The sequence below is a fragment of the Psittacula echo genome (assembly GCF_963264785.1).
Source record: "Psittacula echo genome assembly, chromosome: 7".
NCBI lineage: Eukaryota > Metazoa > Chordata > Aves > Psittaciformes > Psittacidae > Psittacula > Psittacula echo.
This window is the reverse complement of record NC_137740.1, coordinates 20,141,890-20,169,808: the sequence shown is the minus strand read 5'-3', so window position 1 is coordinate 20,169,808 and position 27,919 is coordinate 20,141,890. Positions and strand designations below refer to the sequence as shown.

General features: G+C 58.5%; 2 protein-coding genes across 3 annotated transcripts; both read left to right on the top strand.

Annotated features, from left to right (window-relative positions):
• Positions 1–455: 455 nt before the first annotated feature.
• On the top strand, positions 456–13,613 carry CRIP2 (cysteine rich protein 2; the record flags this gene model as incomplete). 2 transcript variants are annotated; one of them, XM_080623176.1, is made up of 8 exons in its annotated part: positions 456–498; positions 9,714–9,808; positions 11,761–11,818; positions 12,257–12,397; positions 12,526–12,594; positions 13,011–13,105; positions 13,368–13,425; positions 13,546–13,613. In XM_080623176.1, 8 exons carry the CDS (start codon positions 456–458, stop codon positions 13,611–13,613), a joined length of 627 nt encoding a protein of 208 aa, XP_080479302.1. The 2 variants fall into 2 exon arrangements, with proteins under 2 accessions (XP_080479302.1, XP_080479303.1); XM_080623177.1 differs by lacking the exons at positions 9,714–9,808; positions 11,761–11,818; positions 12,257–12,397; positions 12,526–12,594.
• Positions 13,614–23,260: 9,647 nt separating this feature from the next.
• On the top strand, positions 23,261–27,051 carry CRIP1 (cysteine rich protein 1). The gene is made up of 5 exons (XM_080623178.1): positions 23,261–23,356; positions 25,957–26,051; positions 26,155–26,212; positions 26,309–26,356; positions 26,708–27,051. The coding sequence occupies exons 1-4, from the start codon at positions 23,317–23,319 to the stop codon at positions 26,347–26,349; spliced, it is 234 nt and encodes a 77-aa protein (XP_080479304.1). The 5' UTR covers positions 23,261–23,316; the 3' UTR covers positions 26,350–26,356; positions 26,708–27,051.
• The last annotated feature ends 868 nt before the right edge of the window (positions 27,052–27,919 follow it).

Genomic DNA, 27,919 nt, shown 5'->3' with positions numbered 1-27,919 from the left:
GATTGTGGCAATGGGACCTGCTGGTTTCCTGAGTGGGTGCCAGCCCGCAGGTGGGTGCAGGACTCACACAGGGACAGGAAAAGCGGCCACTGCTCGGGCGTGCACTGGAGGGGACCGGGCACAGTGGCAAAACCCAGCAAGTCACGGTGCTTCATTGCGATGTTTTCCCCAGAACGGGGAATCGCGAACACCTGCATCCTTTGGGCTTTCGGAGACGGGAACAGGAGAGGGAGGGAAGGGCTCCGCCGGCCGGGACCGTGCACCTGCCGCGCTCGGACAACGCCGGGCCGCGCTGTGCCATACCGAGCCGAGCCGGGCAGACGCTCCGCGGGCAGCCCCGCCCCGGCCCCCCCCCGGGCGGCGGCGGGGCTAGTGGGCGGGGGCCGGGCGGAGCGGGGCGCACGGCTCTGCGCGGCTCGGCAGAGCGCGGCTCGGCTCGGCTCCTCTCTCCCGCCATGGCATCCAAGTGCCCCAAGTGCGACAAGACCGTGTACTTCGGTGAGCGCATCCCCGGGGCCCGGCCCCGCATGCCCCTCTCCGAGCCGGGACTCCCGCGCTGTCCCCGGTCCCCCATCCCGGAGCCGGCTCTCACCCCTGTCTGCCCTGCCCCAAACTCCGGTGCGCCCCCGGGTCCTCTACTCCTTCCCGGCTCCGGGGTGTGTCCCTGGATCCGCCGCCCCTGCGCGCCCCGCTCCCCGCGGCTTCCCCGGGGAGCCCAGCGCCCAGAGACCTGCCCGGCACCAGGTGCTTGTCCCCCTCGGCAGAGGCCGCGGCCCCTCTGCTGAGCCCCCCGCCCCTACCCCTGGCCGCCATCCCCGGGCTGTGCTGGGTGATGCTGTCGGCTCGCCCCGGGGCTGAGGACACGGCGGGGGGGAAGGGTGTCAGGGGGGTTCCGGGACACCCTGCCCTGGTTCCTGCGCTGAGGAGGTGAAGCAGGGGGTAAGGAGCGCCTGTTGGGGTGTGTGCCCGCAGCCTGCTTTGGTGCTGGGGGGGCTCATGTCTCCTCTGGCTTGGGGAGCACCCAGCCCATCTGACATAGATGGGGTGCTGGGCAAGGCGTCCCATGAGCCGGGGGTCATGGTGGAGAGGAGCTGACCGTGGCAGGTGCAAACAAAACCTTCTCCCTGCCAATTCATTCCCATTCCCTGCGAACCTCGCTCCAGGTGTGCTGTTCAACCCTCCTCATCGCGCCTCTCCCTAGCCCAGTGGGCGAGCTAATGAATGGTTTGGGGTTTCTACGGGACTTTTACAAAGGCAGCGTCTGGGCTCAGAGGTCCATCCCGACATGTCCGGGCAGGGTTTGGGTGGCAGTGAGTCCCTAAGGGCCTTGCTTGGGGTTGTGGCCGGTCAGGATCTCTGGGAACCAGGGATGGGGTGTCTCCCGTCGGGCATCCCGGGGTGAGCGCCGCCGCCCAGCTTGCAGAAAATGCCCAGGGCAGAGGTGGGAGCAGGTCCCTGCCTTGATCCCCTGCCTCGGTGCCGCACTGCTGCTTCCTAGGGAGCCTGCCCCAGCCCACTTCCCTCTGGCGCGGTGGTGCCCAGCCGGAGCCCCCGAGGGAGTGACCTGACCTCCTGCCCCCGGGGTGGGCATCCTTCGGGGTTGGCATCCCCAAGGCTGCACTGTGGGCTCAGGGTGGCTCTGGGCACGGATCCATCACTCCAGCCCAGGCTGCCTCCTGGGACCTGCTGGCCACAGGGTCCGGCTGCCCTAGCCTGGCACTGCCAGCCTGCACCCCTCCCTGCATGTCTCCCTTTGGTGCTTGGGGGTCCAGCCCCTGCTGCCTCAGCACGTTTGTTTGGTGGAGAAATACCAAAGGGTCCTGATGGTGCCTAAGCATTTGAGGCATTGGTGCTTTCATTCCTTTCCAGCCATCTCCAAGTAAACACAGAGAAATAGGAATTTGCTGTCTTCCTCTATTAAATAAACCTTTTCATGTGGGGGTGGGAAGGGCTCGGCCCCTTGGATGTCTTTCCTTGTGTGAATCTTTTCCTTTTTAAGCAGAAAATAGCGTGTTCGCCCAGCCAGCTGGGCACTGGCCCCGGGTCAGTCACTCAGGCCAGGCTGTGCCAGGAGGTGAGGCACCAGCAGTGCCTGTGCTTTCTTTCCCCTCATGTGCTGCAGAACTTGGTCTCTCAGTGATGTGGTGGTGGGGAGAGCAGAGCTGTACCCCACGTCCCCAGCTTTGTGCTGGCTCTCCCTTCCTGGGTGGGTTTCTGTAGATGTAGTGGTCCATGTCCAGGTCTGTGCTGCTCCTTGGCTTCCCTGTTCCCGCACCAACACCACACCCCACACCCCCCCCCGGGGCACTTTGCCCTGTGAGTAGAGGAGAGGCAGGTTTCCCAGCAGTGAGGTAGCTTCAGCCCCCATCACACATCTCCCCACAGGGACTGCGTGGTCCCCACTGCCTCTGAGAGAGACCAGCGGATGAATAGAAATGGGTCCAAGCCAGAAACTTCTCTGTGCTTGGAGCTCAGATAGGCTGGAGCGTGTCCTTGCTGACGTCTTGAGCTTTCCTGCCCAGGCTCTGTCGGATAAACATGGGTCCGTTTATTTAATGCATAGAAACTGTGTGCAACCTCTGAGCTGTCTTTCCGGGACACGGCTCCTGGGTTTCCTCCTGACAGGCCGCATGGCTTGGTGGGAAGGGCAATGGGAGCACTGTGCCCGGGGTTTGGTAGCACTAGTGAATTCCTTGGCTGGCCCTAAGCTTAGCAGGGAGGTGATTCATAAAGCCCCGCTTGTTCGGGAGTGCTCCTCGCCTGCACTGAATGAACACTGGCAACTCCGAACTTCTCAAATGCCTGGGATTGCAGCCGTGGGTTATGTGTGAGAAATGTCACCACGTCCGTTCCTGGCCCCGCGCAGCATCTGACCAACACCAACCGTCCTGGGTACCGATGGAAAACTCATTTCCAGCCTGCCTGTTGCTTCATGCTCCCTGGAAAAATCCAGCGGGCTCCTCCCTGCGCGGTGGGGAGGATGTGGGCGTTTCCTGAGCTACAGAATGAGCTTTTTTGCTTTAAAAAGCGCAGGGAAATATAAAAATAGTTTGCTGGCTTTTTCTCTGTTTTTTGAAGGCAGGCCGAGGTCTGTGACATTGTTTCCAGGAGCGGCTGGGGCTGACTTCCCTGCTCTGGGGACGTTGAAGGGATGCAGTGAATGTTTAACCGGTGGAGCTGCGCTGCCAGGAGCTGTGAGGCCGGTTCCCATCCCGCGCTGGCAGGTGGCGGCGCGTTGGATTTGGGTTATCTCTTGTGGCAGGAAGCGCCGGAGGGACCGGAGTCTCCTGAAACCAAACAGCCGCGCGTTTCCCCAGCTCTCTTTTGCACCACGAGCCTTAAATGAGTTTTGCAGGGTCACCGGGAGCCCTGGCCAAGCCTTTCCGCCACCCGTCCTCTCTTCCCAGGGAACTGTGGGGGATCGTGGCAGCAGGGGGTTTCCTGTTTTCCCATCTCATCGAGAGGATGCGGCGAGCACACGTGCAGCAGGGCCTGCCTGCGAGCGGCTTGCAGGGAGCTCTGTGCACATGCTGGGGTGTCTGGGGGTAGCAGGAGGTGCTGCACTGTTTGTTTTGAGAAGAGGTATCCCAATAACACGTGGGAATCACCCAGTAGCCCCAGGGCTTGTCACGGTGTGTCTGCAGCTGGAGCAGCAAAGCTCCTTGGGAACAGTTTGCCAGTGGAGTGCTGAAGGGGCAGCAAGGACATGGACACATGCAGCTGGGAAGCAAGGAGGGTGCAAGCTTAGTGTGCTCCTGACCTCGCTGTCACACTGATGTCCTGAGCGTGCTGGAGGAGATGGATGTAGCAGCAGCACACAGGGTGCTGTGGGGTGCGGGTGCTCTCCCTGCAGAGCTCTGCCTCGGCAGGTCAGTCCTGCAGAAATTCAAGCTGCAGAAGCCACTCTGCAATTAATAAGTAACTGCTGCCCTTGGCTCCGGGCACTGCCTGTTGGGAGACGGTGGCCGGGCAGAGAGGCAGGAGGGGCTTTATTTCTATTGCAGCCATCCCTAACAAAGGAAGCAGCTCTTCAAGCGCAGCCATAGTGTTCAGCACGTCAGTGTCGGCAGGGCCCCTGGCTTGCCAGCACAAAGGCTGGCCGGGCTCCCTGGGTAACTGCCTGCTCCCATATCTCGGGGCAGCTGCTCTTGGAGTGTGTGTGGACTTAGCAGAATGGTAACTAAAGATGCACCAGTTTCCTGCTTCCCACACCGGGCCCTGCCGGGGAGGGGATGCCTCTGTGGGAAGCTGTAGGATGGGCTGATTAGCATTAGCTTCTCCCTCAGGAAAATAGAGCTATAGAAAATTACCTGTGGGAGGGCGGGATGGGATGGGGTAAGGTCTCAACCCCCTTGCTCTCACGCACGCTCAGCTTTGCTGGAGCTGCTGGTGCTCCCGCACAGTGTGGTGCTGGCATCTTGTGTGCATGTTGATGGGCAAATGCCTGCCTTGCAGAGAGCTGGATCTCGGCTGCTGTGGGACACAGGGATCCATGTAGAGTGCTTGCAAGGGTTGTACCAGAGGTTTGTGCTGTCCAGCTGGATACCTTGCTCTCCCCATGCCTGTGGGGAACAGTGCTGCTCCTGGGGTTGGATTGGGCAGAGGCTTGGGGCTGGCAGCCAGCTCTCTGCAAGCCTGGCTGGTCCTCACTGACCATGGTGTCTGGTTTATGGAGCTCTGCACCCACATCTCAGGTCTTGAGCAGAGCTCCTTGTGTCCCTGTCCTCTCCCACTGTCTCTGACAGGAGCACAGAGATGGGGAGAGGTGAGGTGATGAGATTGGAAAAGAAAGACAAGGAAAGGCGGAGCAGGAATGCACAAGTGACAGGTAATGGAAAATCTATCACTGAAATGTTGCCACCAAATATGAGCTTGGAGCATGTGCTGTGGTGCCACTTGTGGCTGTGAAGGGGTGGTGGTGCCCATTGCTCTAGTCAATATGCCGAGTGGCCCTAAAGCAGCCAGGGAGGTGATGGTGGGGACATGTACTGGCATGTGGGGGTGAGATCTCCCCCAGCAGCCTGTCATGCACTTGCTGTGGGGAGTGCCATGCTGTGGTCTCCAGGGAGGTCCCGAGCATCCTCTCCCACTGCTGTCTCTGTTCATGCTGTGTTGCCCAAAGCCCTGGGCCTACCCTGCTTGGATCCGGTTGTGCCCTGCAGCTGTGGGGAGCCATCAGGGTGGGGAGGTGAGGAGCTGTGGAGCTGGAGGGGCACTTAGACAGACATGGCTGCTGCAGCAGAGTCCTGCACTTGCTGACACGGGTCAGGAAACTGTCTGATCCTCCCGACAATGCTGCTGGCCAGAGATGGTATCTCAGCATGCAGGAGGAGCACCCTGCTCTGGACCAGCGATTACACAGGGAGGGGTTTTACTTGTGTGCAACCCATGCCCTGGCTCTCTGCGGGCTGCCCTGATCCTCATCATGCAGAAGGGCGAGAGGAGGGCTGCAAGCTGCCTCCATTCCTGCTGCTGGCCAGGGGTCCTGCCTGCAATGCCTCACTGCAAGAAAGCAGCAGATTTCTGAGGCTCAGCCCTGGCTGAACCCAGTGCCTGGCAAGAAGCACCACTGATCCTGCCCCAGCACAGCCACAGTCAAGCTGCCTGGCCTCAGAGCTGATGAGATACATCCCATGTGGATGCTACTTGCTGAAGTACAGCAATCCTGTGGAAAATGGAGAGGGACTTGCTGGAGGCAGCTCTATGAGCCAGGGCAGGAGGTTGGAGGCCCATGGCCAAGAAAGCGCCTGCAGTAGGTGAGGTTCTGTCGGCAGAGAGGCAGGGAGCGGCGGGTGGATGGGAGCCGTGCCACGCGTTAGGGCTGCGGCTGGAAATCAGACAACTCTTGCTTGTGCCCGAGAGGTTCAGCTATGTGGGGGCTTGGGTCCTGGGGAAGACCTCGCCTCTCCACTCGGCTGGAAGCAAGGCCCTGAGAAACAAGACCCCCTGCCTGGGATGTTCCCTGTCTTTGCTTTTCCTGCCCCGGCTGTGCTCCCTGTTGAGGCTGTACTGAGCTGGCTTTGTTGCACACTTGGAGAGAGCCCAGCAAGCGAGCGGCTCGGGGCCGGAGGGCTTGCCTCGCCTTGCTGTGGAGGAGCTAAATATATACGTCTTGGCCAAAAATCTCAGTGTGGTGTAACCGTCAGCACCGGCTGTGTGATGGGGAGAGGAGCTGCCTGGCTGTGCCTGGGAACGGCAGGAGGGATGGTGTGGGGGATATGGGAAGGCAGCACAGACCATTCGCAGGGGACCAGCAAGGCACCGTGGATGATGGTACCACTGGACATGGCATGGCAGGAAATTCTCAACCCATCCGTCTGTCTTTTCCATCTCCCAGCCACACTGCCTGAGCTCTCGGCTTTGTTTCCAGCCATTTACCAGGCTCCTTTCCCTGTGTTCATCTCTCTTACTCATTCCTTTGTGCCTGTAATTGCTCTGAAGTGCATCTTCAGCCAGTCTGACAGCATCTCTGTCCTCTAGGGGTGCCTGTCGCTGGGTCCCTGTGGGGATTTGGAGTCTTTATCTCCAGATTTGGTTTCTTTAGCCCTTCCCCACATCCTCCCAGGGCTGCGGTGGAATGTATGGGGCACAGCCCAGCCCTTTGCAGAGACGCGGCTGCAGCTACGCTTGCTTTCGCTGAATAAGCCTGTGGCTGAAAGCAGCGCTGACGTCAGGCTGTGGAAATACCTGTGTAAGGGCCTGGAGCTGGCTTAGCACTGGGGCTGGGAGGAGGGATGCTCCCTTCCAACCCTGAAAAGATGCACCCGCCTCTGGCCCACGCCAGCTGCCTTGCCCAGGCACGGTGGGTAATTGACATGAGCCACGTTGTCTCTGGGGTGGGGCTGCTGCAGAGCTGGGGAGCAGACAGCCTCGGCAGCCTCCTTGGGCACTTTCCTGCTCTGCCCTCTCATCTTACCTGGCGCTGGTGGTGTCCCTTATTGGCGTGGGCTGCACCCCCTGCACGGTGCAAATCCACCCCATGGCTACGTCCTGTAGCTGCCTATGTACCCACCGGTGCCTCCACCTCTCCTCCACGGGATCATTTCCCCTGCGGGGGAGGTTTGTCATTATGGTGCCCACCCACAGTGACATAGGTAACCCAGGGCAGGCAAACCCTGAGTTGTGCAAGTTTGGCAGAGGCCAAATTCCTGCAGCTGAGTACTCTGCCCTGTGCGGGGGGTGCTGCACGTCTGGTTTAAATTTGACGGGCTTGAGGGGAGCACCTTGCTGTGGGCTGAGTGTGTAGGTGCGGGATGCAGCAAGCAGGACAGGATGTGCCTGCGCTCTGTGTGATGCTGAGTCTGTCCCTTCTCGGCATGGCTTAGCACAGTGAGGCATGGTGTTCAGTGGCAGAGGCTGGGTGCAGTGTGACATCTGGCCAAGCAAAGCTTGCTCTGGAGCCCCCTGCCATCCCACACTTCCTGTGCAGAGCTGGATGGAGCCCAGGTGCTGCTTCACCCCAGGCTGCAGTGCTGATGGTGGGGTGTCCCTCTGGGATATGCGGGTGTGGAGCAGGGCTCCCCCCAGCAGCTTCCTGGGGATCTCTGCTGCAGTGGGAGGATGTCCAGAGATGTCTCCTCTGGAGCTGATGCAGCCACGGAGCAGATGTGGCCGGGTGACAGGAAATCTGGGCACTCGTGCTTTCCCTTCGCAGTGACTTATGGGGCAACGCAGCCACGGGCAGGACGTCAGTGCCCTGGAAATGGGCTGAGGTGGCTCCAAGCTGCTTCCTCTGCTCAGCGCGAACAATGCTGCCTGGAAAGCCATCCCGGCTGTGCCGGCCCCAGCTGTGTCCCCAGGGAGCCCTTGTTTGCAGCCAGAGGATGCCTGAGCAGCCTCTGCATGGCATTTCCACCCGCGGGCAAGGGGCAGCCCAAACCACAGGGTCTGCCCCTGTGCCCCGGGAGCAGGATGATGCACAGGCCACCTCCTCCTTCCTGCTCTGTCCCCTGCCAGGGGCTGCAGGTGCCAGTGAAGTTCTTGCTCTGTGTGGCCTTGGCCAGGGTGTGTGTGTGTGCGCGTGTTGTCAGGGAGCAGCAGGGATTTACAGCTGCCTGAATTATTATGGGGGGGGGGGGAAACAGGATGGGGACTTCATCTTGCAGGGGCAGGAGGAGATAGTGTGGGCTGTGGCCAGCTGTAATTGCAATGGCCTCTGGAAAACATCCGCCAGGAGTTTCCTCCTTGCTTTGTACGCGGGGCCATGGCGTTGCTGGGCCAAGGTGCTGGGGGGAGCTGGGGGTGATGCAGTCAAGGCACAGCCTGGCTATGCATCCGCTGTGACAAAGCCGAGAGCTCTCTGTCCCCAAGCCCCCACCTCGGCTGTCAGCCCATCATACTCTGTTTCTCTCCCTGGCCGTGTGTTCTGTCTATGTGCTTGCTTGGGGACACTCATGGGGCTCCCTCCTGCACCCCGGTGCGATGGCTTCAGCTTTGTCCCCTTACTCTGCCCTCACCTGCCACCGGCCACTGTGCTTTGCGCCGGGGTTGATTTTGTGGGTGGTAAGGGCAGTTGTTTCAGCTTATCTTGGCCCTGTGGCATGCCCCAGATGCAGCTGTTTGCCTTGAGAGGAGGGTGGCTCTGGAAGCCAGGACCTGCCCTCAGGGAGCTCTTGACCCCCATCTTGACCTGCTGCAAACAGGTGACATTTGCTGCAGTCCTCTGTGGGAAGAAGGGCTGGGAACCCCACCATGACGAAGGAGGTCTTGTGGAGTAGGGCCGGCTCTGGTTGTGTTTTATTTGCTTGTTAAATATTTTATTTGGCCCTTCTGATTTAGTTTTACGGTGGCTTTAACATGATCATGCTGTTTTCCAGCTGTCTTTCCACATGCATGTGGGAGAGGAAGGGGGAATGGGAATCAGTAGGGGGCACGGGGCAGCGGCCACCCCTCCAGGAGCTGAGGTTTTGAGGGGACAGCAGAAAGCCAGGGATGCAGGATGAGGACTGGCAGCCTGTGCTACCTCCCAGGTGCTGCTGGAGACGTACAGCTTAGGGCTGGCCCAAGGAGATGCATTTGTGTAACTGGTCTCAAAGCAGTTTCCTTCATGAATTTTCCCACTGATGCTTGGAAACTGTTTTTGGTGCCGGCAGCTAGTTGCTCTGCAGGTTCATGGCACTGGGGACAACGCAGGGATGGTGCCTGCACACCCGTCTGCACGTCTTGCCTGCTGCTGGGCTGGGCTGGAGAGCACCGCACACCCAGAGACAGGTGTTTTCTGGGGCCAAACATCCATCCTTGGTGACACTGGAGGCTGTCTGCGGTCCCCTCCTCCCGGCTGGATGCAGGCCTGGGAGCAGCACCAGGGGCAGCTCTGGCTGAGGGCTGGAACTGGGGGGAGGCTCCCTGGGGAGCCCAAGAGGCTGGGTGTGTGTGGGGAGGCATGACTAAATGGGTGGGGTGGGCATGGTAACACTAAATATTTGAATGGGAGCAGGGTCAGCCCGGGTAACGTGGTGAGTAAAAATAGATGTAGGGAGTAGAAAGGAAAATGCTACCGCTGCTGGATTGGCGCGTGGGAAAGAGCATCTGTGCAATGGCAGAACCGGTGCTGGGGGGGTCCCATGCCCATGGCCTGAACAGTGTGGCCCCTGCAGTGCGGCTGATGCAGCTCCCCTCGAGCACAGCCCCCCGTGGTACCTGGAGCTTGGTTTCCCCAGGGGCTTCAGCAGCAGCTGGGTTGGTTGCTCACCGCTCTCTCGTGTTCCCTGCAGCCGAGAAGGTGTCCTCCCTGGGCAAGGACTGGCACAAGTTCTGCCTGAAGTGTGAGCGCTGCAACAAGACGCTGACCCCAGGCGGGCATGCTGAGGTAAGAGCTGCTGGGGTGGACGGGGTGAGGAGCTGTGCTGCCATGCAGGGTGGCCTGGTGGGCTCTCCAGCACCCCAGGGATGGAGAGTCCCAGGAATCTGGCAGGGGCAGGTACCAGGTGCCATGTGGATGGGTTGTCCCTGCAGGACACAAGTCCAGGAGCACACACTGTGGCTTCAAGTGCTGCTCCTGCGACACGTGGTGCTCAAGAGCTCTTGTGCACAGTCCTGGGCAAGCCACAGAGTGGTGCTGGCACCACGTGTTGTGGCCCAGCTGTGCCACCCTGGTGTGGGCTCATAGGCAGCCTGTGGCAGGGCATGCATGCCCTGGCAAGCACTTGAAGCTGCTCTGTGTACCAGGCAAGCTTGTTTGTGCATCGTGCTGACTTCAGTCGTGCAGGAAGTAAGAGCTGTCACCGGAGTATGGTTAAAAACACCAAAAATCAGGGATGCGGGGGTTGCTGTGATGGTGCAAGCTCAGCACTGGTGCCCTGGGGCTTGTGCTGGAGTGCCATACCACCGTGGCTGCTCAGTACTCAGGGTCATGAGGGTGCCATGCCAGTGGTGGCAGGTGCTTGGGCCTGAGAGCAACTGTGTTTTCGTTGTGCGATGCCCTAGCGTGACACGCAGTGCCCTGGATTTCACGCAGTGCCTGTCATGCCAGCGTGTCACCAGCTCTTTAGCAGGGTTTTAGCAGGCGGCACAGCTGGGAGCAGGCGGCAGGGACAGCAGCAGCTCTGGGGGAGCGGGCCTGTCCTGGAGGAAGGACGATGGGGCTGCATGGGTGGCTCTGTGCCTCGGGCTGGGATAACCCCGGGGGATTTGCTGTTTCTCCATATAAGGCCAGATTCTGCTCCCGTGGGGACGGCAGCCAAGCCCCCACCAACTGTGCCAGAAGCAGGATTTGGCCCTTCCCTTGCTTTTTCTCCCTCCTTTCAAGCCAGTGTGTCCGGCCGGGTTGGAAAGGTGTCGCAGGGAGACCAGCTAAATGTTTACCTCCCCCTGGCATGGTAACACAGCAAGCACACTGATGTTTATGCCTGGCGATGTTTTACAGCTGCTTGCTGCCAGCCTGCTGCCTGCCCGCTCCCCAGCCTTGCCCTGGCTGCTCTTAGCCCTTGCCTTTGGCATGGCACTGCTTGGGGAGGTGAGGAAAGGCACGTGGGTTCTGCTCAGCTACTGCTGTGCCGCTTTGCACAAGGCATCCCTGCCTGCAGCAGAGGGGATGGAGGGCAGGAGCACAGGGCAAGGAAGCAGGGCTGAGATGCTGAATGGAGCTGAGCAGGCAATGGGGTAGGTTCTTGCCTGAGTCCCAGTGGCTTTTCCACACGGGGCAGTGTGTGTGGTAGCCCTGCTGGCCCCCTGCCCTAGCTACAAAGGCTCTTACTTTTCTCTTGGACTCGGTTCCTGTTGGCCCATGAGGAATGCCTACAGGGAGCTCTGGGGCTTATCGCCTGCTTCATGCCTTCCTGTGATAAATCGCCCCCAGCTGATAGTGGGGCTGATAGTGGCTGGGCTGGGACCGGTGCCCGCATGGGGCTTCTGATCTCAGACCAAGGTGAGGGGGAGGCAGACCTTGGTGGTAGCCATGGTGCTCTGTGTGCCTAATAACAGCCTGTGTGCACTCAGGATGCTTAACTGACAAAGTGATACCTTACTGAGTGGCAAACAGCCAGGTTGGGGCTTGGAGATGCCTCTTAGCTGAAGTGGTGCAGGGTGCTGGTGCTCCAGCCTCGCTGTATGGCGTGTGCAGAACAGCCAGAGTGTTTGATGCAGGCAGAATCCTTGAGTGTTCAGGTTGGATTAGCCTGTCACTGGCAGACCAGCAGGCTGAGTGCATTTTGGGGTGTAGGCATGGCCATGGTGGTCTCTGAACACCAGTGGGGATGGAAGTGATCCCGAGAGAACCATGGTCACCACTCAGCACTCTAACACTACCCTCTCTCTCCCCAGCATGATGGGAAGCCCTTCTGCCACAAGCCCTGCTATGCCACACTGTTTGGCCCCAAAGGTAGGTCCGTGCTCTCCCCATGTGGCTGTGCCCAGGGCCACAGGAGGCACCAGGTCCCCCCATCCCTGCTGGTGGGGAGCTGTGGCCCTGAAAATACCCCTGGAGCCAGGCTAGCATGGGCTGAGCATCAAGCCAGCACTTGCAGTCCCAGCCCTGCCATCCCCTTGTGCAGAGGGAGAGTGGCTTGAGGGAGGGATCTGTCCTGACAGCTGTCCCTTTTTTTTATGTTTATAGCCAAAATCCATTTCAAACAGAAGGTGGAGTTGCTCTCCCATCCCAGATGTGGCCAAGCCAAAGCAGGCTGGGGTTGACATGCAGCAGTGTTTGCAGTGACCCTGTGGCTCAGTGGTGCTTGGGGAGGTGGGACAGAGGGCTGGGGGGAGGATGGAGACTCCAAGTGCTCCCAGACCACATCAGCCTTTCTCTGCCCCTCTGCAGGGGTGAACATTGGTGGTGCTGGGTCCTACATCTATGAGAAGCCGCAGATCGAGGGGCAGACTGGGCCGGGACCCATCGAGCACCCAGTGAAGGTGGAGGAGAGGAAGGTGAATACTGCACCTCCCAAGGGACCCAGCAAAGGTGAGGGGCAGGCAGGACGGGCAGTGTTGCTGTTCAGTGTTTGCTGATGCTGTGGGGGTCCTCCGCACCCATGTGTCCTGCCTGAGATGTCCCTCCACTTCCCGTGCCCATGCTCTGTCTCCTTCCAGCTTCCAGTGTCACCACCTTCACCGGGGAGCCCAACATGTGCCCGCGCTGTGGCAAGAGAGTCTACTTTGGTAAGGTGGCGAGCGGACAGTGGGTACATGCCCCAAGATGGCATGGTCCCATGGTGCTGGGGCTCCATGCAGGACTTCTGGGGCATGTAGAGGGGCTGGGAGGGAGTTTTGGCTCAGAGATAGGGTTGGGGGCACAGACAGATGTGCCCCAGGAGCCTGCAGAAATGGGTCCTCTTGGAGGAGCTCCTGGGTGTAGGGCTTCATCTGCACCATGTCCCCTGCTGTCACCTCCCAGGTGGGTAGTGTGGTCTTAGTAGCCACCCTCTGTCACCTGCAGGGCAGCAGAGGGGTGGGAGGCTGGAGTGCACAGGGCTGTCTCAGGATTTTATATGCAGAGGTGCTGTCCCTGCAGGGTGTGTTTCCCCTCAGCATGTGTGCACATAGAGCATGACCCTCCCTCCTTGTCCCCACTGTAGCTGAGAAGGTGACTTCACTGGGGAAGGACTGGCACCGTCCCTGCCTACGCTGTGAGCGCTGCAGCAAGACACTGACCCCGGGGGGCCATGCCGAGGTAAGGATGCCCTGGCCCTGAGAGCCTGGGCAGCGTGCATGTGGGATGCCATGGGGCATGGCTGAGCTGTGCTGTGCTGATGGGGCAGCCCCTGCCTTTGCAAGAGGGCAGGGCAGGGCTGGCAGAAGCAGCCCCTGCAGCCTGGGGGGGGTGTAGGGGTGTTATGGGTGCTGGGGGACAAGCCAGGATGACATGTCCTGGGGACTGGCCTTTCCCTGGCCCCCCACCCCAGATGACATACTCCTCTCTCTGCCCTGCACAGCATGATGGACAGCCGTACTGCCACAAGCCCTGCTACGGGATCCTCTTTGGGCCAAAGGGTGAGTGCCTGGCAACATGTGGGATAGGGAGCTCGCTGCTCATGCCCAGAGGGGACATCTCCCTGGAGCATGCCACCTTTCTGTTCAGGTCCTCACCCCTCTGCATCTCCCCCTGTGCAGGTGTGAACACCGGAGGTGTGGGAAGCTACATCTATGACAAAGACCCCGAGGCGAAGAACCAGCCCTAGACGGTGTCCCCCTGCCCACCTGCCTGCTCTGTGCCCCTGTACTAACCTCCTGCTCGCAGCTGGAGCAGACCCTCGCCAGGCTGGCCACAGAGCTGTGCTCTCTCTGCTGTCTCTATTCAGGGCAGGACAGCCCTGCCCCCCGGGTTATCTATCATAGTCTCTAATATAAGCTTCAGTGTTTAAAGGTAGAAGGTATCTCTGATGGTTCCCAATGCGCTCTGCCCTCCTCAGCTTTCCCACCAGTCCTTGAGTGCAGGAGGCAGTGGGAGTGTGTGGGAATGTCACCATGTGCAGGGCATGGTGGGTGGCACCTGAAGGGCTGAGAGTGGGAGAAAGTGGTGACTGAAGTCCCACTATGGGAGGGTGATAGAGCAGGAAAGGTGTCCCACAGCACTTGGGAAGGTTGGTGATCAGGGCACCCAGCCCTGTTCTTTGCCAGCCGCTGGGGAAATGCATGTCGCTGAGGGTTCTGGTCCATCTGGCAGTGCTACCCTTCTCCTGGCACTTCCCAGGCTCCATGCCCTGGTTCTCACTCTTTCTCGGGCCTGTCGCCAACACCAGCTGCCATTGGGGTTGCAGGGTCTGGCGCCTCCCTGCATCCCCATCCTTGCACACCCAGGGCATCCCTGTACGTCCACCTAGGCAGGTGCCCAAGCTGCCCTGACGGTTTGGGCTGGTGGCCTCCAGCCTGATCCCATGCTGGGGTAGAGCCCATGCTTGGGGGGCACCTGGTGGCTGCAGCCCTGGGGCAGTGGGCTGCTCCCCACCTTTGGAGGGCAAAGCGCATTGGGCTGGCGGCTCAGCAACGAGATTCCCGCCTGCTCCACAGAGCTGGAGTTTTCTCATTGTTGTTGTTTATTTATAAGCAGTTGTAACTGTGCCCCTCGCTTTGGAGAATGACACCTGCCCCCTGTCTCACCTGTCCCCCCTGTGCACACCCAGCCCCACTGCTGCCCAGGAGGCTGGGGAGGGGGCTGGTGCAGGGAACCCACCAGGGTGTGAGCCCTGGGGTGCCAGCACCCTGCTCTCTCCGGCCTCCCTGTGCTGCCACGGGGCTGACTTTTGTTACTTGCTGACAATAAAGGTTTTGAGAGATGTGTTGCGCAGCTCAGCTCTGGGTGGAGGTGGGGAAGCTGTGTGTGCCACGCAGCAGCCTTAGCCCCAGCTGAGCCCAAGCTGCCCAGGCCATGCTGCTGTTGGTGCAGCACAACCCATGGCTGCTCTCTGGGCTGTGAGCAGGATGGTCTTATAGGAGAGACTGTGCTGGCCCTGTGGCTGGGATGGGATCCTCCCTGGCTTTGCAGGGTGGAAAACTAACAGAGAGATGTGATGTAGCAGATGACACTGTTTCCCCAGACCAGGTTCGTTGAGCAGACGCAGTGCCTGAGCAGGGCTGCAGTGGGAAAGCCCAGCCCTGGAGGCAGAGGGGCAGGAATGCAGTGTGGAGGCATGAAGCACTCCCCCTAACCCTTTGGAGCTGCCATGTCCCCCGCCAGATACCAACCTGGCTGCCAGGCCTGGTTTTAGACATCGAGCTATTCCCCCTAGGAGCTCGGTGTCTGGAAAACAAGGCACAGAGGCTGGGGCTGCCAAGGCAAACACTGGCTCTGGGAACCATTGCTCCAGCTCACCCCTTCTGGCAGGTTTTTGCAAGAGCCCGGCTGGGCTGGCTGTGCCCCCAGGAATGCAGGCACTCCACCGGTCCCATTTTCTGGGGAAAACAGAGACATGGTGCCCACCCGTAGTGTCTTCATTCTTGTAGCAGCCTCAGCCCTGGAGCTGCTCCATCACTGTGCAGGAGAGGGGTGATGGATACCAGCCACAGCACCCGGCCTCACTCCTCACCTGGGCATGGCTAGGAAATGCAGTGGGCACTGCAGAATGAGACCACTGTCTCTGCCCATGCATCGTGCCTATAGGGAGCATTTGGCCACAGTGGCATCCCGTGGGCTCAGAGCAGTGAGTGCAGGAGCTGCTGTTTTTTCCTCTCCCAGAACTGATCCCAGCAGCATGCAGCTTTTTCCCAGGCACAGAGGGCACAGCAGTGGGTTTCCGGGCCAGGGAATGGGTTCTGTGTGTTTATGTTTTGGCGAGGTTTCTATAGAGACGTGACCCCTCTTATGCTTTAGGGATCAAGTCTACTGTGTGAATCAGAGTGGTGTCACTGCCGACTCCTTCCCTAACCAGCACAGAGAGCTGTGCCCTTGCAGCCAAACTTTGCCAAATCTGCCCCATGTAGCAGCAGGGTTGGTGGGGTCCCCATATCCCATCTGGGACCTGATGCAGGTGCTGTAGAAGCCCTTGGCACAAATCCAGCTCTTGCTGCAATCAATTATTTACCATCATTAATTAATGAGCTTAATATGCCAACCTTTTTGCTAGCCTGTGGCAGTCCCCTGCAGCAGGGAGTTTCCCTGAAAGACTGCACAGGAGCCACATCCAGCCTGGCCTTGAATGTCTCCAGGGATGGTGCATCTACCACCTCTCTGGGCAACCTGTGCCACTATTGTACCACCCTCACTGTAGAGAATTTTTTCCTCGTGTCCAGCCTGAACCTCCCCTCTTGTAGTTTAAAACCATTACCCCATCCTCTCACAACAGGCCCTGTTTGAAGTCTCTCCCCAGGCCAAGTGCAGGCTCTGTCCTCAGCACCTTTGGGCAGGATGCTCAGTGTAGGGAGAAGCTGGGCACCACCAGGCCAGAGTGTGATGGGAAAGAGCTGATGCAGGGCTGCTGGGACTAGTTAAGCAAGTGGTCTTGATATGGGAAGTCTGTTTGGGGTGGCAGGGATGGGATGCCCTAATGGCTGGTACTTGGGTTAGTTGTGGGTGTGAAGGGATATGGGGCAGGGCAGGTACAGCATCCCTGTTGCTGCCTGCTCCCAGGTGGCAGCCATCAAATGCAAGAATTTATTTTGGTTTGAGGCTGGCTTTTTTTTCTCCTCCTTTCTTTTTTTGCCTACATTTTCTTTTCCCCATGAGAGTTTCACTGGGGGAATGCAATGAAATTAAAAATAGACAAAATTCAGCTGTGCTGCACAAGGGAGTGCTGGGAAGCCAGCATCCATCACAGCTTCCTGTTTCCCCAAAGGGGACAACCTGGCTGCTCAGGCTCCAGGTGGGTGATATCTCTTCACTGTCCCCCCACTCTGATGTGGCAGGGGGGCTGGGCAACCCTTGTGGCAGGTACAGTGGGAACCCACAGCAGGGATGTTAAGACCAGGAAGCTGAAGGATGCCGCAGGGCTTTGGAATCCCATGTGGGGTTATCTGTGCACGTTCAGAGGGGTCAGGGCTATCCCTGTGCTGCTGGGTCAGTGAGACGACCAGGGCACTGACACAGCAGAGTCAAGCACTTTGCTTGAGCAAAGGAGGCAGCTCTGGCCTCTAATCCTTGGTGCATTTTTGTGTTTATTTTTGGGAGGCCTATGTGAGCTGAAAATGCTCCTTTACTTGAGGCTTGGAAAACATCCTTCCCCTCGGGGATGTCAAGTATTCTATTTTTCTTCATCTCAGACTTGCTAGTGGGATAAAAAAGGTTGGAGGGCTCTGGTGACTGCAGACATGCTCTCCAGGGTACAGGGGAAAACAGAGAACAAAGTGGATTCAGCTTTGCTTGCAAAATCCCCCAAACCCTGTGAACTTGTCCTAGGCAATTACCCTTGCTGGCTCTCAGCTCTCCTGCGAGAGGGAGCCGTACCTTGCAGCTCCTCGCTGGGCACAGGCAGGGATCCCATCAGCTGCCATGAGAGCAGTCCCGGTGATGGGTGCCAGCCCAGGTATCCCTCAGCCGCAGGAGAAGCAGGATGGTCACCAAGTGGTGTTCCTCAGCAGAAGGCTGAGAGCGCTCGTGCCACCAGAAAAGGGGCTGCATTCCTTGCACTGTCCTTAGGGACCCAGAAAAGGAACCGGTGAGTGCACAGAGACTGGACCTAGAGGGGCATCTTAGGCTGCACACATGGAAAACACCAGGGAGGGACTTGCTGGGGGCAGGAAGGATGAGGGCAGGTCTGTGCTATAACAGCTGAGCTAATCCATGCAGGGAAGGGAGATGCAGCATCGTGGTGTGGAGGGGCTCATGAAATGCAGGGAGGTGGCAGGACAGCACAACTGCGGCTGGCAACATGGCTCTGACGTGCCAGGGGCTGGAGCAGCACAGCTGGGCAGTAAAGCAAGGCAAACTTCAAGCATTTGCTGGGAAGTCAATAAATAGGAGCCAAAAAGGATGAAGTGCTGGAAGATGTGATTTAAGATGGGATATTAAAAGCGACCCAGTAAGCACAGCTTGTTTCCACAGGGGCCAAGAACTGGCTCTGATATTCCCTGAAGTCAGTGGAGTGGCTCTCCCTGGCTTGGCCAGGCTTTGGCTCAGCCCCAGGAGGAGAGGTTAAAGTCCTGGGTGTAACTACTGGAGAGGGTGTAGGAGAGCAGGCAGGGATGAAGGAAGAGGAACAGCATGAAACCAAACAGAGGAGGATTTGGGCTGTAAATCCCCTGTCACTGCAGTGCACTGGGCTGTCACACAGAGAGAGCTGCTGGGGCAGGCTCTGGCTTGGGGGCATTTGCTAGGGAATTTCCTCCCCCGGATATAGGCTGGGCTCTGCAGCAGCCTTTGTATCGGCGGTTGGTTTTCAGGTGGGGTGAGCAGCAGGGGCAGGGGGAGGAATACCTGTGCTAGTGGGATGGAGGTGTGCACGATGCCAGTGGGTGTGCAAACCTGTGGCTCCTCCTCTCACTCTCCTCTCCCCTGCTCTGTCCTGGCCCTCCATGATGCTTGGGTGCGGCAGAGTGGAGCAGCTCTATCCCCCTTCCCTCCCTGCACCACCACTACAGCATGACCACGCAGTCTGCTGATGGAGAGAGCAAACACCTCTGCACCCCTTCCCCTTTGCCTCATCTCCAGTGAATTTTTAACCAGGAATAAAAGGTGTGGTGTCAACAGCCTTGTTTTCTAGACTCAGCCCAGGGCAAATGGTGCCACTGGGTGAGTGCACCATGCCAGGGCAGGGCGGGGAAGGTGCTCCCTGGCACTGGTCTCTGGAGCAGCCACTGAGCCATGCCCACACTCCTCACCAGCCCCCAGTACAGATGTGATCTCCCAGCAGGCGGAGCAATGCCTCATGGGTGCTGGGCGGCCTCCCAAAGCAGCAGGCGTTGCTTCCTGAAGGATCCTGGCTGGATTTGATAGCCACAACAGAAGCAGCCGGGGCTGTGCCAGGAAAATAGACCAAACCCTCCCCCAAGAAGGATTTAGCCAGGAGGTTTCCTTGGGCTGCTGCTGATGGAAAGCTTGCAGAAAAGAGCAGATGGCAGCAGAGATTTTGGCCAGACCATACTCAGGAAGACTGGGACAGTGATGCCTGGATGAAATTAGAGGAGCTTTTTCCATGTAGTTGGGACTTGGAGAGGTTTGAGAGGCAGGCGAGGGCTACCCCGCTCTTCTGTCCCATGGATGGAAATCCCAGCTGCATCCCTGCTGCGGCTGTGTGCAGGCAGCTCTGTGCTCTCCCAGCAGCAGGGCTCACCCCATCCCACCGAACCATGGGGAGCTGGCCCCAGGGCTCCCGTGTTTGTTATTGCTCGTGCAGTGTAATACTAACCGTGGGATAGTATTTCACACCCTGGCTCTTGAGGCTGGGAGCTGACCTGAGAAGTGACTGCTGTGGGCAGCCAGCTCCCTTAACCAGGATGGAAATGCTTTAACAATTTCTGCTAGAAAGGGCTGTGTGACTGCCGATGCCCAATGGGCATGGTGGGATGGACAGTGGGACGGACCCTGCACTGCATCCAGAAAGGCAGCGAGCACAGATTTTTGCACAACAGCAAGTGTGTTTCACAGGCTCAAACCAGTGGCAGGCTGGTGGTGGGTGTGCTGGGCTCCCCTGCCAGCGTCCCCCTTGGCGGCCCTTTCCAGGGCCCTTCCCCAAGCACACTTCCTTCTCCCACACTGCCTTTCCTGCTGCCATGCTGGTCCCAATTACTCCCAGCCTAATTTGCCCTGACAGCCACCTTCATGCTGTTATTTTTCCTGCATGGCCAGTAATGGGATTAGGGGTGTGCAATTCTGGAGGTAACAGAAGGCGAATGTGGGGAGTGGCACATCGGCCTTCACTGCAGGGTACCCTGTGCTGCTTCCCACAAGCATCTCGTGGGCCTTTTGATGGAATCACACATCTGGCAGCTTCCCCCCAGCCTATGCTGGGCTTTTTTATGCTGCACTGTAATTTTCTTGTCAAATAAGAGTCCCACGTTGAGCTGGGTAGGGCATATTTCACAACAAATTGTCTCGGCTGAGCAGGCCCTTCACTTGCACAAGTGCAGGCTGAAGGCCTCCGGGTCATGCCTTCACTGGTGCATCGTCTCCCTGCTGTGCAGGCATGCTGGGGGGTTGTGATGTGAGAAGGGTGGGAGCCCCTGCCCCACTCCATTGAGGGGGGACAAGAGGAGAGCCAGGGGCTGCCACCTTGGCAGATGGGCTGGTTTGCTATGTGGAAATAGCTGTTTTTTCTTGCTGTGTTAGCAAAACAAACCCAAATTGGCTTATGTTACCCACCCTGCCTGCTGAAATGGCAGTGACCCTTCCAGTCATTACCCCGGTAATCACCAGGGCCAAGTTGCTCAAGGGGGATATTTGGGCAGGCAGCGTGTGCCCACAGCTCTGGTGTGCCTGGGAGCTCTCACCCTGCAACCCTGACCCAAGAACTCGGGAAACTCCTGGGGAGTCCTTGAGGGCTGGGAGGACCTTGCACAAAACATGCTGAGGACGAACCTGGGGAGCTGGTGCTGGCTCTTGCCAAGGGACCAGGGAGGAGATCCTTGCCATAACAACAGCATCCAAACAAACAAATGGGACAGCCCAGGTTTGTCTGCGGGCGGTTGCTAAGCCATCAGGGAGCACTGGCGCCTGATGCTCTGGGATGGAGCCTCACCCACAGATTCCTATCAGGGCACAGACAGCTGAAGCATGCTCTGCTCTAATGGTTAAATTAGCTGGAACAAGGTCTCCAGATAAGATAAAGCTGTGGTTTGCTGAGGAGGCTGTTGTCTGTTGGTGTTGGCTGGGTTGTTACCCTTGCAGGCTGTGAACCTTGCTTTGAAGAGATGCTTGTGTTTGGATCTGGCTTTGCTGAAGACACTGCCTCTGCCTCTCTTCTGCTGCTACCTGGAGCTATCTGTGTCCAGCACCAGAGTTGCCCACTGCCTGCCCTTGCCTGTGTGTGCTGTGGGCAGCATCCCACTGCAGAGGACTGAGCTTACTGCTGCTCCAAGATGGCTCATGGACAGTTACAGCTCAGTTTTGGCTCCTGGGAGTACCCTGGATGGCAGAAGGGGTGGTGACCCCTAATACTGGGCTGCCCCAGCATTTCCAGCCAGCTCCTCCCAGCACAGGCCAATGGGAGCTTGGTTTATTGCCCCGCCACATGCTGACATATTTCACACACCGTCATGTGGAGTGTTTATGGACTCACTCCCTGTAAAACAAGAATTCACATCCCATGAGCTCTGAGGGTGCTGCTATGCTCTGGGAGCACCTGTAACCCTTCCTCCCTCCCTGCCAAGGGCCCTCCATCAGCTTTGCTGCACGCCCCGTTGCTGTGTACCCATTCTGATCGATGGGACAAGAGCAGGGTAACAGCTATGAGCAGGATTCATGAACAGCTCTGGTGAGGCATAGAAACTGGAGCTGCTGTCCCACAGCAGCCTTCACCCTGATATCAGCTCACTGTAATCCCCACTGGTTTGCATGATGCACTGACACTTTGGCTCACCCCTTTGTGAAGCAGCCTAGGGGCAGTTCAAGGTGAGGCCATCCCGCAGCACGGCAGGGCTGGCCAGTCTGAACTAGGGGCTGTGTGGGGCACAGAGCCCCGTGCAGGCAAGGCTGGCACAGAGCAGCATGCAGGTTGGTGGCTCCTGCTTTGTCAGAGCTGCCACCAGCTTTGTGCCCACTCTGCTGTGTGGACAGTCTCCAGTAAATCCACGGGGAGCAGAGGGAAAGGGGTGGCCAGGCTCTGCCTCAACTGCATCAGCCCAGTGCACAGGAGGAGCTGCGCTGAGTGGTCCATGGGGACTAGCCACAGGGTAGGGTCAGCTGGAGGAGACCTGTGGGAGGCTGCTTTTCAGCTGCCCGCTGGCACAAAACCTGCCTTAAAAGGGAGCACAGCTGAGGACGGCTGTCCTAGCCAGGCAGTGGCCTCAAAGCAGCCTGGCACCATGTGGGACGGGGAGCATGGCCATGGGAGAGGGGAGAGGGCATGCCCTGTCCCCTGTATTTCGTCAGGTGCAGGGAGGGGGTCTTGGCCTGGACAATGTAGCCGGGAGCTGCGGCTCAGTGCAGGGGCACGTGGTGTGTCTGAAATAGAGTGCTTACATGTGTGTGGTGTCTCGCAGTGGGGGAAGGATGGGGAGCATGCAGGGAGGAAGCAGCCCTTGCAGGACACCTCTCTCCTCCCATGCTGTGAGCCACTGTCTCAGCATGACTCACGCCTCAGCTGGGAGCGGGCTCTCCAGCGATGTCACAGCCCGCACAGGCTGCTGACTGCCTTCCTGAGCTCTGAAGTGCCCATGCACATGTCAGAGGTGCTCCCCAGCCAGCAGTGGGGTGAGCCTGGCACCACAGACAGCAGCGGGGAGAATGGGACGAGGGATCCCGCTGCGAAGGCAGGCTGAGAGCCAGGCTGGGTTATAAAGCAGTCACAGCTAGCTTCTCTGGGCACAGCTTGCCGCCTCTCCTCCTGCGCCCACGGGCGGGCTCCGGTGTGAACAGGAGATTGTGCAGGCGAGGGGTGCCCTGCATTTCGGGAGGCAGACACTAGGCGTCCTGGCGCTGGGTTTCACAAGCCCTCATGACCTTCCCAGAACAGCAACGTGCCCTGGGGAGGATTGTTTCATACAAAACAGACCTTTGGATAGGCTTTTCATTTCCTTCACAGCCAAGCATGAAGGAACAGCAAGTCCTCTCTCCTAATAAAATGACAACAGTTAGCGACGTAGAGGGGCTGGCTCTCGACAGTGAGTGGAGCCATGTCCCGCACCCACGCCATTCCTCAGGTCCTGCAAGAGGGGAGTTACAGCCGTACGTCCCTCTCCTGCTTCACCTCGTACCCCAAACTTCCTCATGGGCAGAACACCCCGCCTGAGGGTCGACTTTTACACTGTCTTGGGAGAAAACAGATCTGTGCTCAGAGGGGATGAGCCCTGGTGGTCAGTGCCCCATGTATCCGGGAGTGTGATTGACAGATGCCAATCATACCCCAGCCCCACTCAGAGTCGGGCTTAGCCATCCATACCGCACAAGCATGGGCAGGGAGTAGGCAGGGAGCCAGGGTGCAGCGAATAGGGGTGCAGACGGAGCACGGCTGGAAAGTGTGGAGTGTGCAGGGGGTGTTGAGCATAGTGGATGGAGGGGTGCAAGGGGTGTAGGGCTGCAGGATGCAAAGGGCATGCGGGTGAAAAGGGTAGAAGGGGTGCAGGAAGCGCAGGTGGAGGGACTACAGGGGCAAGGGGTGCAGGGGTGCAAGGGGTGCCAGCCCCCCCTGGGAGCCCCGCCAGGGCTGTGCCCCGCGCGCGTGCCTCCAGCTGCGGGCGGGGCCGCACATCTGGGCGGGGTGGGGCGGGGCGGCAGGCCAGTGACTCCGGCGGGGCCAGAGCGGAGCATCCCACAGCCGGTGCGAGAGGCGCCCCGAGCCGAGCAGAGCCGAGATCATGCCCAAGTGCCCCCGCTGCCAGAAGGAGGTCTACTTCGGTAAGGGCTTCCCGCTCCCTCCCTCCCGCCTCCACCCCTCGGGGTACGCCGGGCTACTTAAGCCGGGGTATACTAACACTGCACCCCTCAGGGCTTCGGGTCCCCGGGCACCCTGGTGCTCACAGGTCCCTGTGCACCCAGCGCGGTGAGTCTGGGTACTCAGATGTTGTGGAACCCATCACTGCAAATTGACGGGGTGCCCCAAAGTTGTGCAGCCCTGTGCAATGGTTCTTGGGTGCCCTGGCTGGGTGGCCCTATAATCCACTCAAAGAGATGCTTCGCTGCAGGGGGTGGGCTGCGGTGGGTGGCCCAGCCTGCAGATAGAGTCATGGCACAACATGGGAGCTCAGCCCTATTTCCTTCCTAGCATTGCCCACAGCCCCATACCAGTTTGGAGCCCAAAAGCCCAGCTGGTGCAGTCCATTGCTCTGAACACCTGGGCAAGCAAGCACCTTCCCAAGGGCATGTTCCTGGGTCAGTGGGTTGCCCACATGTTGTCCTGCTTGGTTTAGCAGAGTAAGGTGACTGCTCTGGGGCATTATTTTTAAACCACCATTGCAGACTAGTAATGAGTGTTATTGGGCTCACTGAAAACGAGACATAAGGGACCCAAGTGCCATCACTTTTGCTCTCTCTGCCATATTTCTGCTCTGTTTATGTGTGTGTCCCAACTTCTGCCTGTGCTCTGCCAAAGAATCTGGAGGCTCAGACACAGGGCTGCCCTCCCTGTCAAAGAGCTGTGTCTGTTATTGATGCTCACCCTTGGGAGGTGTGCTGGGGCTGCCATGGGCACTGCTTGGAGGGCAGATGGGGACGTGGCTCCTGTGGTTGGGGAACACCACTTTGCCTGAACTTGAGCTTGCCACTTGCAGCCAGGCTTTGAGGTGGGGCTTTGGCACAATACAGTTCATGGCTCCCTCCTGCAGCTGAGGGTCTTGGGACACCTCATTTACCCATGTGGACTGGTATCAGGAGCTACCAAGATGCTGGTGTCAGTGTCTGCCTTTCCCTGTGAACGGGCTTTGATCCCAGTCAGGGAGAGCTGGGTTTGCCATGCCCGCAGGTGCGGCTGTGGAGGTGCCGGTCTGGGGCTGTTTGACCAAGGAGGAGTTTGGCCCCGTGCTTATCAGCCTGCTCTTACGAAATGTCTCTGTTGGTGCAGAGGCTAAGGAGGGTTCAAAAGCTGCAGGAGCACCAAGCTCACTGCCTGATTTTTGTGCCTGCAGATAAGGAGCACCAGCAGAGGAGGCAAGGCAAGCCCTGCTCCAGGGCACCCCGGGGCTCTCAGGGCCTTGCGGTCCTGCTTGGGCGTGCCTTGGGCTGCTTTCAGCCAAATGATGTCTATAGAGAGCAGGGGTGAGGAGGAGATGATGCTGAGGACTGGGGATGGGGTTTGCAGGGCCACCATCAGCTTTCCAGGGAAGCCTTGCCTGCACAGCTGAGGGCTTGGAAGGGTCCCATTGCAGTGAGCCTTGGCAGAGCTGCTGTCCAAGTGTTGATGCAAATACTTGTGTGAGAGGTGGGGAGGCTGAGCTCTTTCCAGTAACCCAGTGATGGGAGGCTCCGCTGTGGGCCAGGCTCAGGGGGGCTACGTAGGGGGAGGACACTGTGGCCCCTGCAGGGCTGTGAGCACAGGGGGCTCTTTGTGGTGCTTGGGGATGGCAGCAGGGCTGCCTCATGACATTTGGGCACTGCCCGCGCTCCCACCTCTGCAGCCGCCAGCTTGCTTCTTGCATAAGCTGTTGTGGGCATATTTGGACTCCAAAGAAGAGATGCTTTAGGCTGCTGAGGCCTCTCCCCCGGGGCATGTCATGCCAGCAGTGACCCAGTCCCATTGCTTGACATCCTTTTGGAGGCATGGGGAGAGTGCTCAGACCTGGCCCTGATGGGGTTCCTATGGAAAGCTCTGCTTTATCACTTAATAAATCCCCTGGAGTGCAGATGCCAATATGAAGAGCACATGTGCCTGCAGAAAATACCTTCCTCCCCCACTGTGCTGCAATTAAAAGCCACTCTGTATTCCCCCCCTCTCTCTATAAATATGTCCTGGCTGCAGCAAACAGCATGTTGTCCCCCCCCCGCTGCCTGAACCCCATCCAAGCTCCAGCCCTGCTCTGGTTTGCCATGGTGCATGGAGAATCAGAGCTGGGGCCAGAGCTCTGGTGGCTGGAGGGAGCTGGTTTGTGTTGTCAGGGTGCAGTGATGGCTTTGCCATCCTGATCCTTGCCAGCATCTCCCCTTCAACACTGCCAACTCCAGTGATCACTTGGGCTCCAGACAGCTAGGGAGAAATTCATCCCCTTGCAGGCTGATGTCGGAAGTGGGGACATCCTCAAATCCTTGGAAGATGGATACAAGTCAGTGTGTGTGCATGGATGTGGCAATGCTCACCCCAGGCATGGCACTGCTGTTGCAGATCCTGGTGCCTGGATGTACATGGCAGTGTGTGTGCACAGCAAGCACTTGGGTTTGAAACACGGTGCCCTCTATCCTGGACAAATAGACTTGAGAAAATGCTCCAAAATATACACCTTTGGGCTGGTGACTTGGGCTGGTGACTTGTTCAGTGCCTCAGCTAACCCATCTCCTTTCTATGGCAGCCGAGAAGGTGACTTCTCTGGGGAAGGACTGGCACCGACCCTGCTTGAGATGCGAGAAATGTAACAAGACCCTGACATCTGGAGGCCATGCAGAGGTCAGGTTTGCTGCCCAGGAGGTCCCTGTCCCCTGCAGCTAGGGATGGGCAGAGATAGAGATGAAGGGCAGTCAGGGCTGATGCTCTTTCTTTCTCCCTGCAGCATGACGGCAAGCCATACTGCAACCACCCCTGCTATGCTGCCTTGTTTGGGCCCAAAGGTAGGGTCGTTGTGGCTGGGGCTGTGAGGGAAAGGGGGCTTGGGGCTCCTGTTGCTGCCCAGCAGTGATGCTGACTTGGCTCTGTCTCTCTTCCAGGATTTGGCCGGGGAGGAGCTGAGAGCCACACATTCAAGTAAACCTCAGGTTGGTGCCTGTCCTTGGAGCTCCCCTCTGGCTCTGGCTCCATGAACTGGCTGGGGCTGCCCTCCCCCAGGCGAGCGGGCAAGGCACCTGTACCATGGTGTCTCTCTGGGCTGGCCGTGACTCCCACCCCTCACGCCTGTGCTTCGGAGCAACCTGCTGGTGCCAGCTCCTCCTCTCCACCAGCCCCAAACGACCGTCACCACCTGCTTAGCTCCGGCAGTGGATGCCAAAGGCTTTTGCTTTGTGGCCTGTCGGTGGAGACAGCCTGTCCTGGAGCACTGTTGTTCATGGGATGTCTCTGCTCCCTGCCCAGCCTGACTTCATCTGCCCCTTTCTTCCATCCCTCTCCAGGTCTGACGGCCAAGGTTCCCAGCACAGCCTGAAGACAGCATAAACACACCGCAACAGACATGCATTTTTGATTTTAATTCACTCTGTACTAGACTAGCACATTAAAAGCAATAAGTAACCAAGGCTAGGGCTGGTGTGGAGAGGGGCTCCACTCCATATGGAGTGCTGCTGGGATGGGGGCATTGGGACGTCCTGCTGGATAGGAAATTTGGCCTGTATTGCTGAAGGCTGCCTGGAGAGGAGACCGCACCCTTCCAGCCAAAACCCAGCCCTGCTTCTGGCACCCAGCTCTCATGGATGGGCCCACAGTTGTATTCTCATTCTTTAATAAACCAAAAGATGCTTCCCCCATGTAGCAGCTGTGCTCTTTGTTAACAGGGGTACTGTGGGACTTGCTTGCAAAGTGCTTGCTACTTGCTTGAAGATACTGTGTGATGGCTCCATGTGCTTTTGCTTCTGGTGTGTGCAAGGTCCTGCCCTTGGTTGCCCACTCCAGGGGCTGCCTGAGCCCTGAGGAGTGAGAACAGCACCCAGGTGCTGAGCTCACCCCAAGGGAAAGGGATGGTGGGTGTTGTGCCAGTGCTTGTCTGGGGTTGGGGTGTCCCTGGCCTCAGGGGGGAAGGTCCTACCCTACTCATGGCATCACTGGGTCTGTGTTGTGACATTTGCAGAAGTCTAGAGCATGGTGGTTCCTGCCGTGAGCCACCTCTTGTCACCTGCGGCTGTCACATGGTTAATGCAGAGGTACCCAGTGCTGCTGGGCAAGGGTCTGAAACTGCCTCTGAGGCACTCAGCAGCCTTCTGGCCATGTCCCAGCCCCTGGCAGTGCCTGCTGGAAAGCCATGCCCATGGGCAGCCCCCAGCTCTTTGCTCCTGGATCTGAGTTGGCACTTCGCAGCCCTCAGCTGGGGCAGTGAGGTGTCTTGCTGGGAGGTGGCTGATTGTAACATCAGGAAAACCTAGTAGTCACTGCTTCTGCTCTGAGCAGCCATATGAAAAGGCCAAGTTACTGGCATGGCAGAGCCAGCCTCCCTCAGTTGGGAAAGCAAAGATGCAGTATTGCAAAATGAGGTCTGGCTCACAAGTGCTCTTCTCTTTCCCGTTTCAACCTCTATGTGCTGCTGGAAGAGCAGCACTGACAGATGTAAAAGATGTTGACTTGAGGGATGTTTCTAAAATGGTTTCTTACCATGTCTTTTCCTAACCTGAACC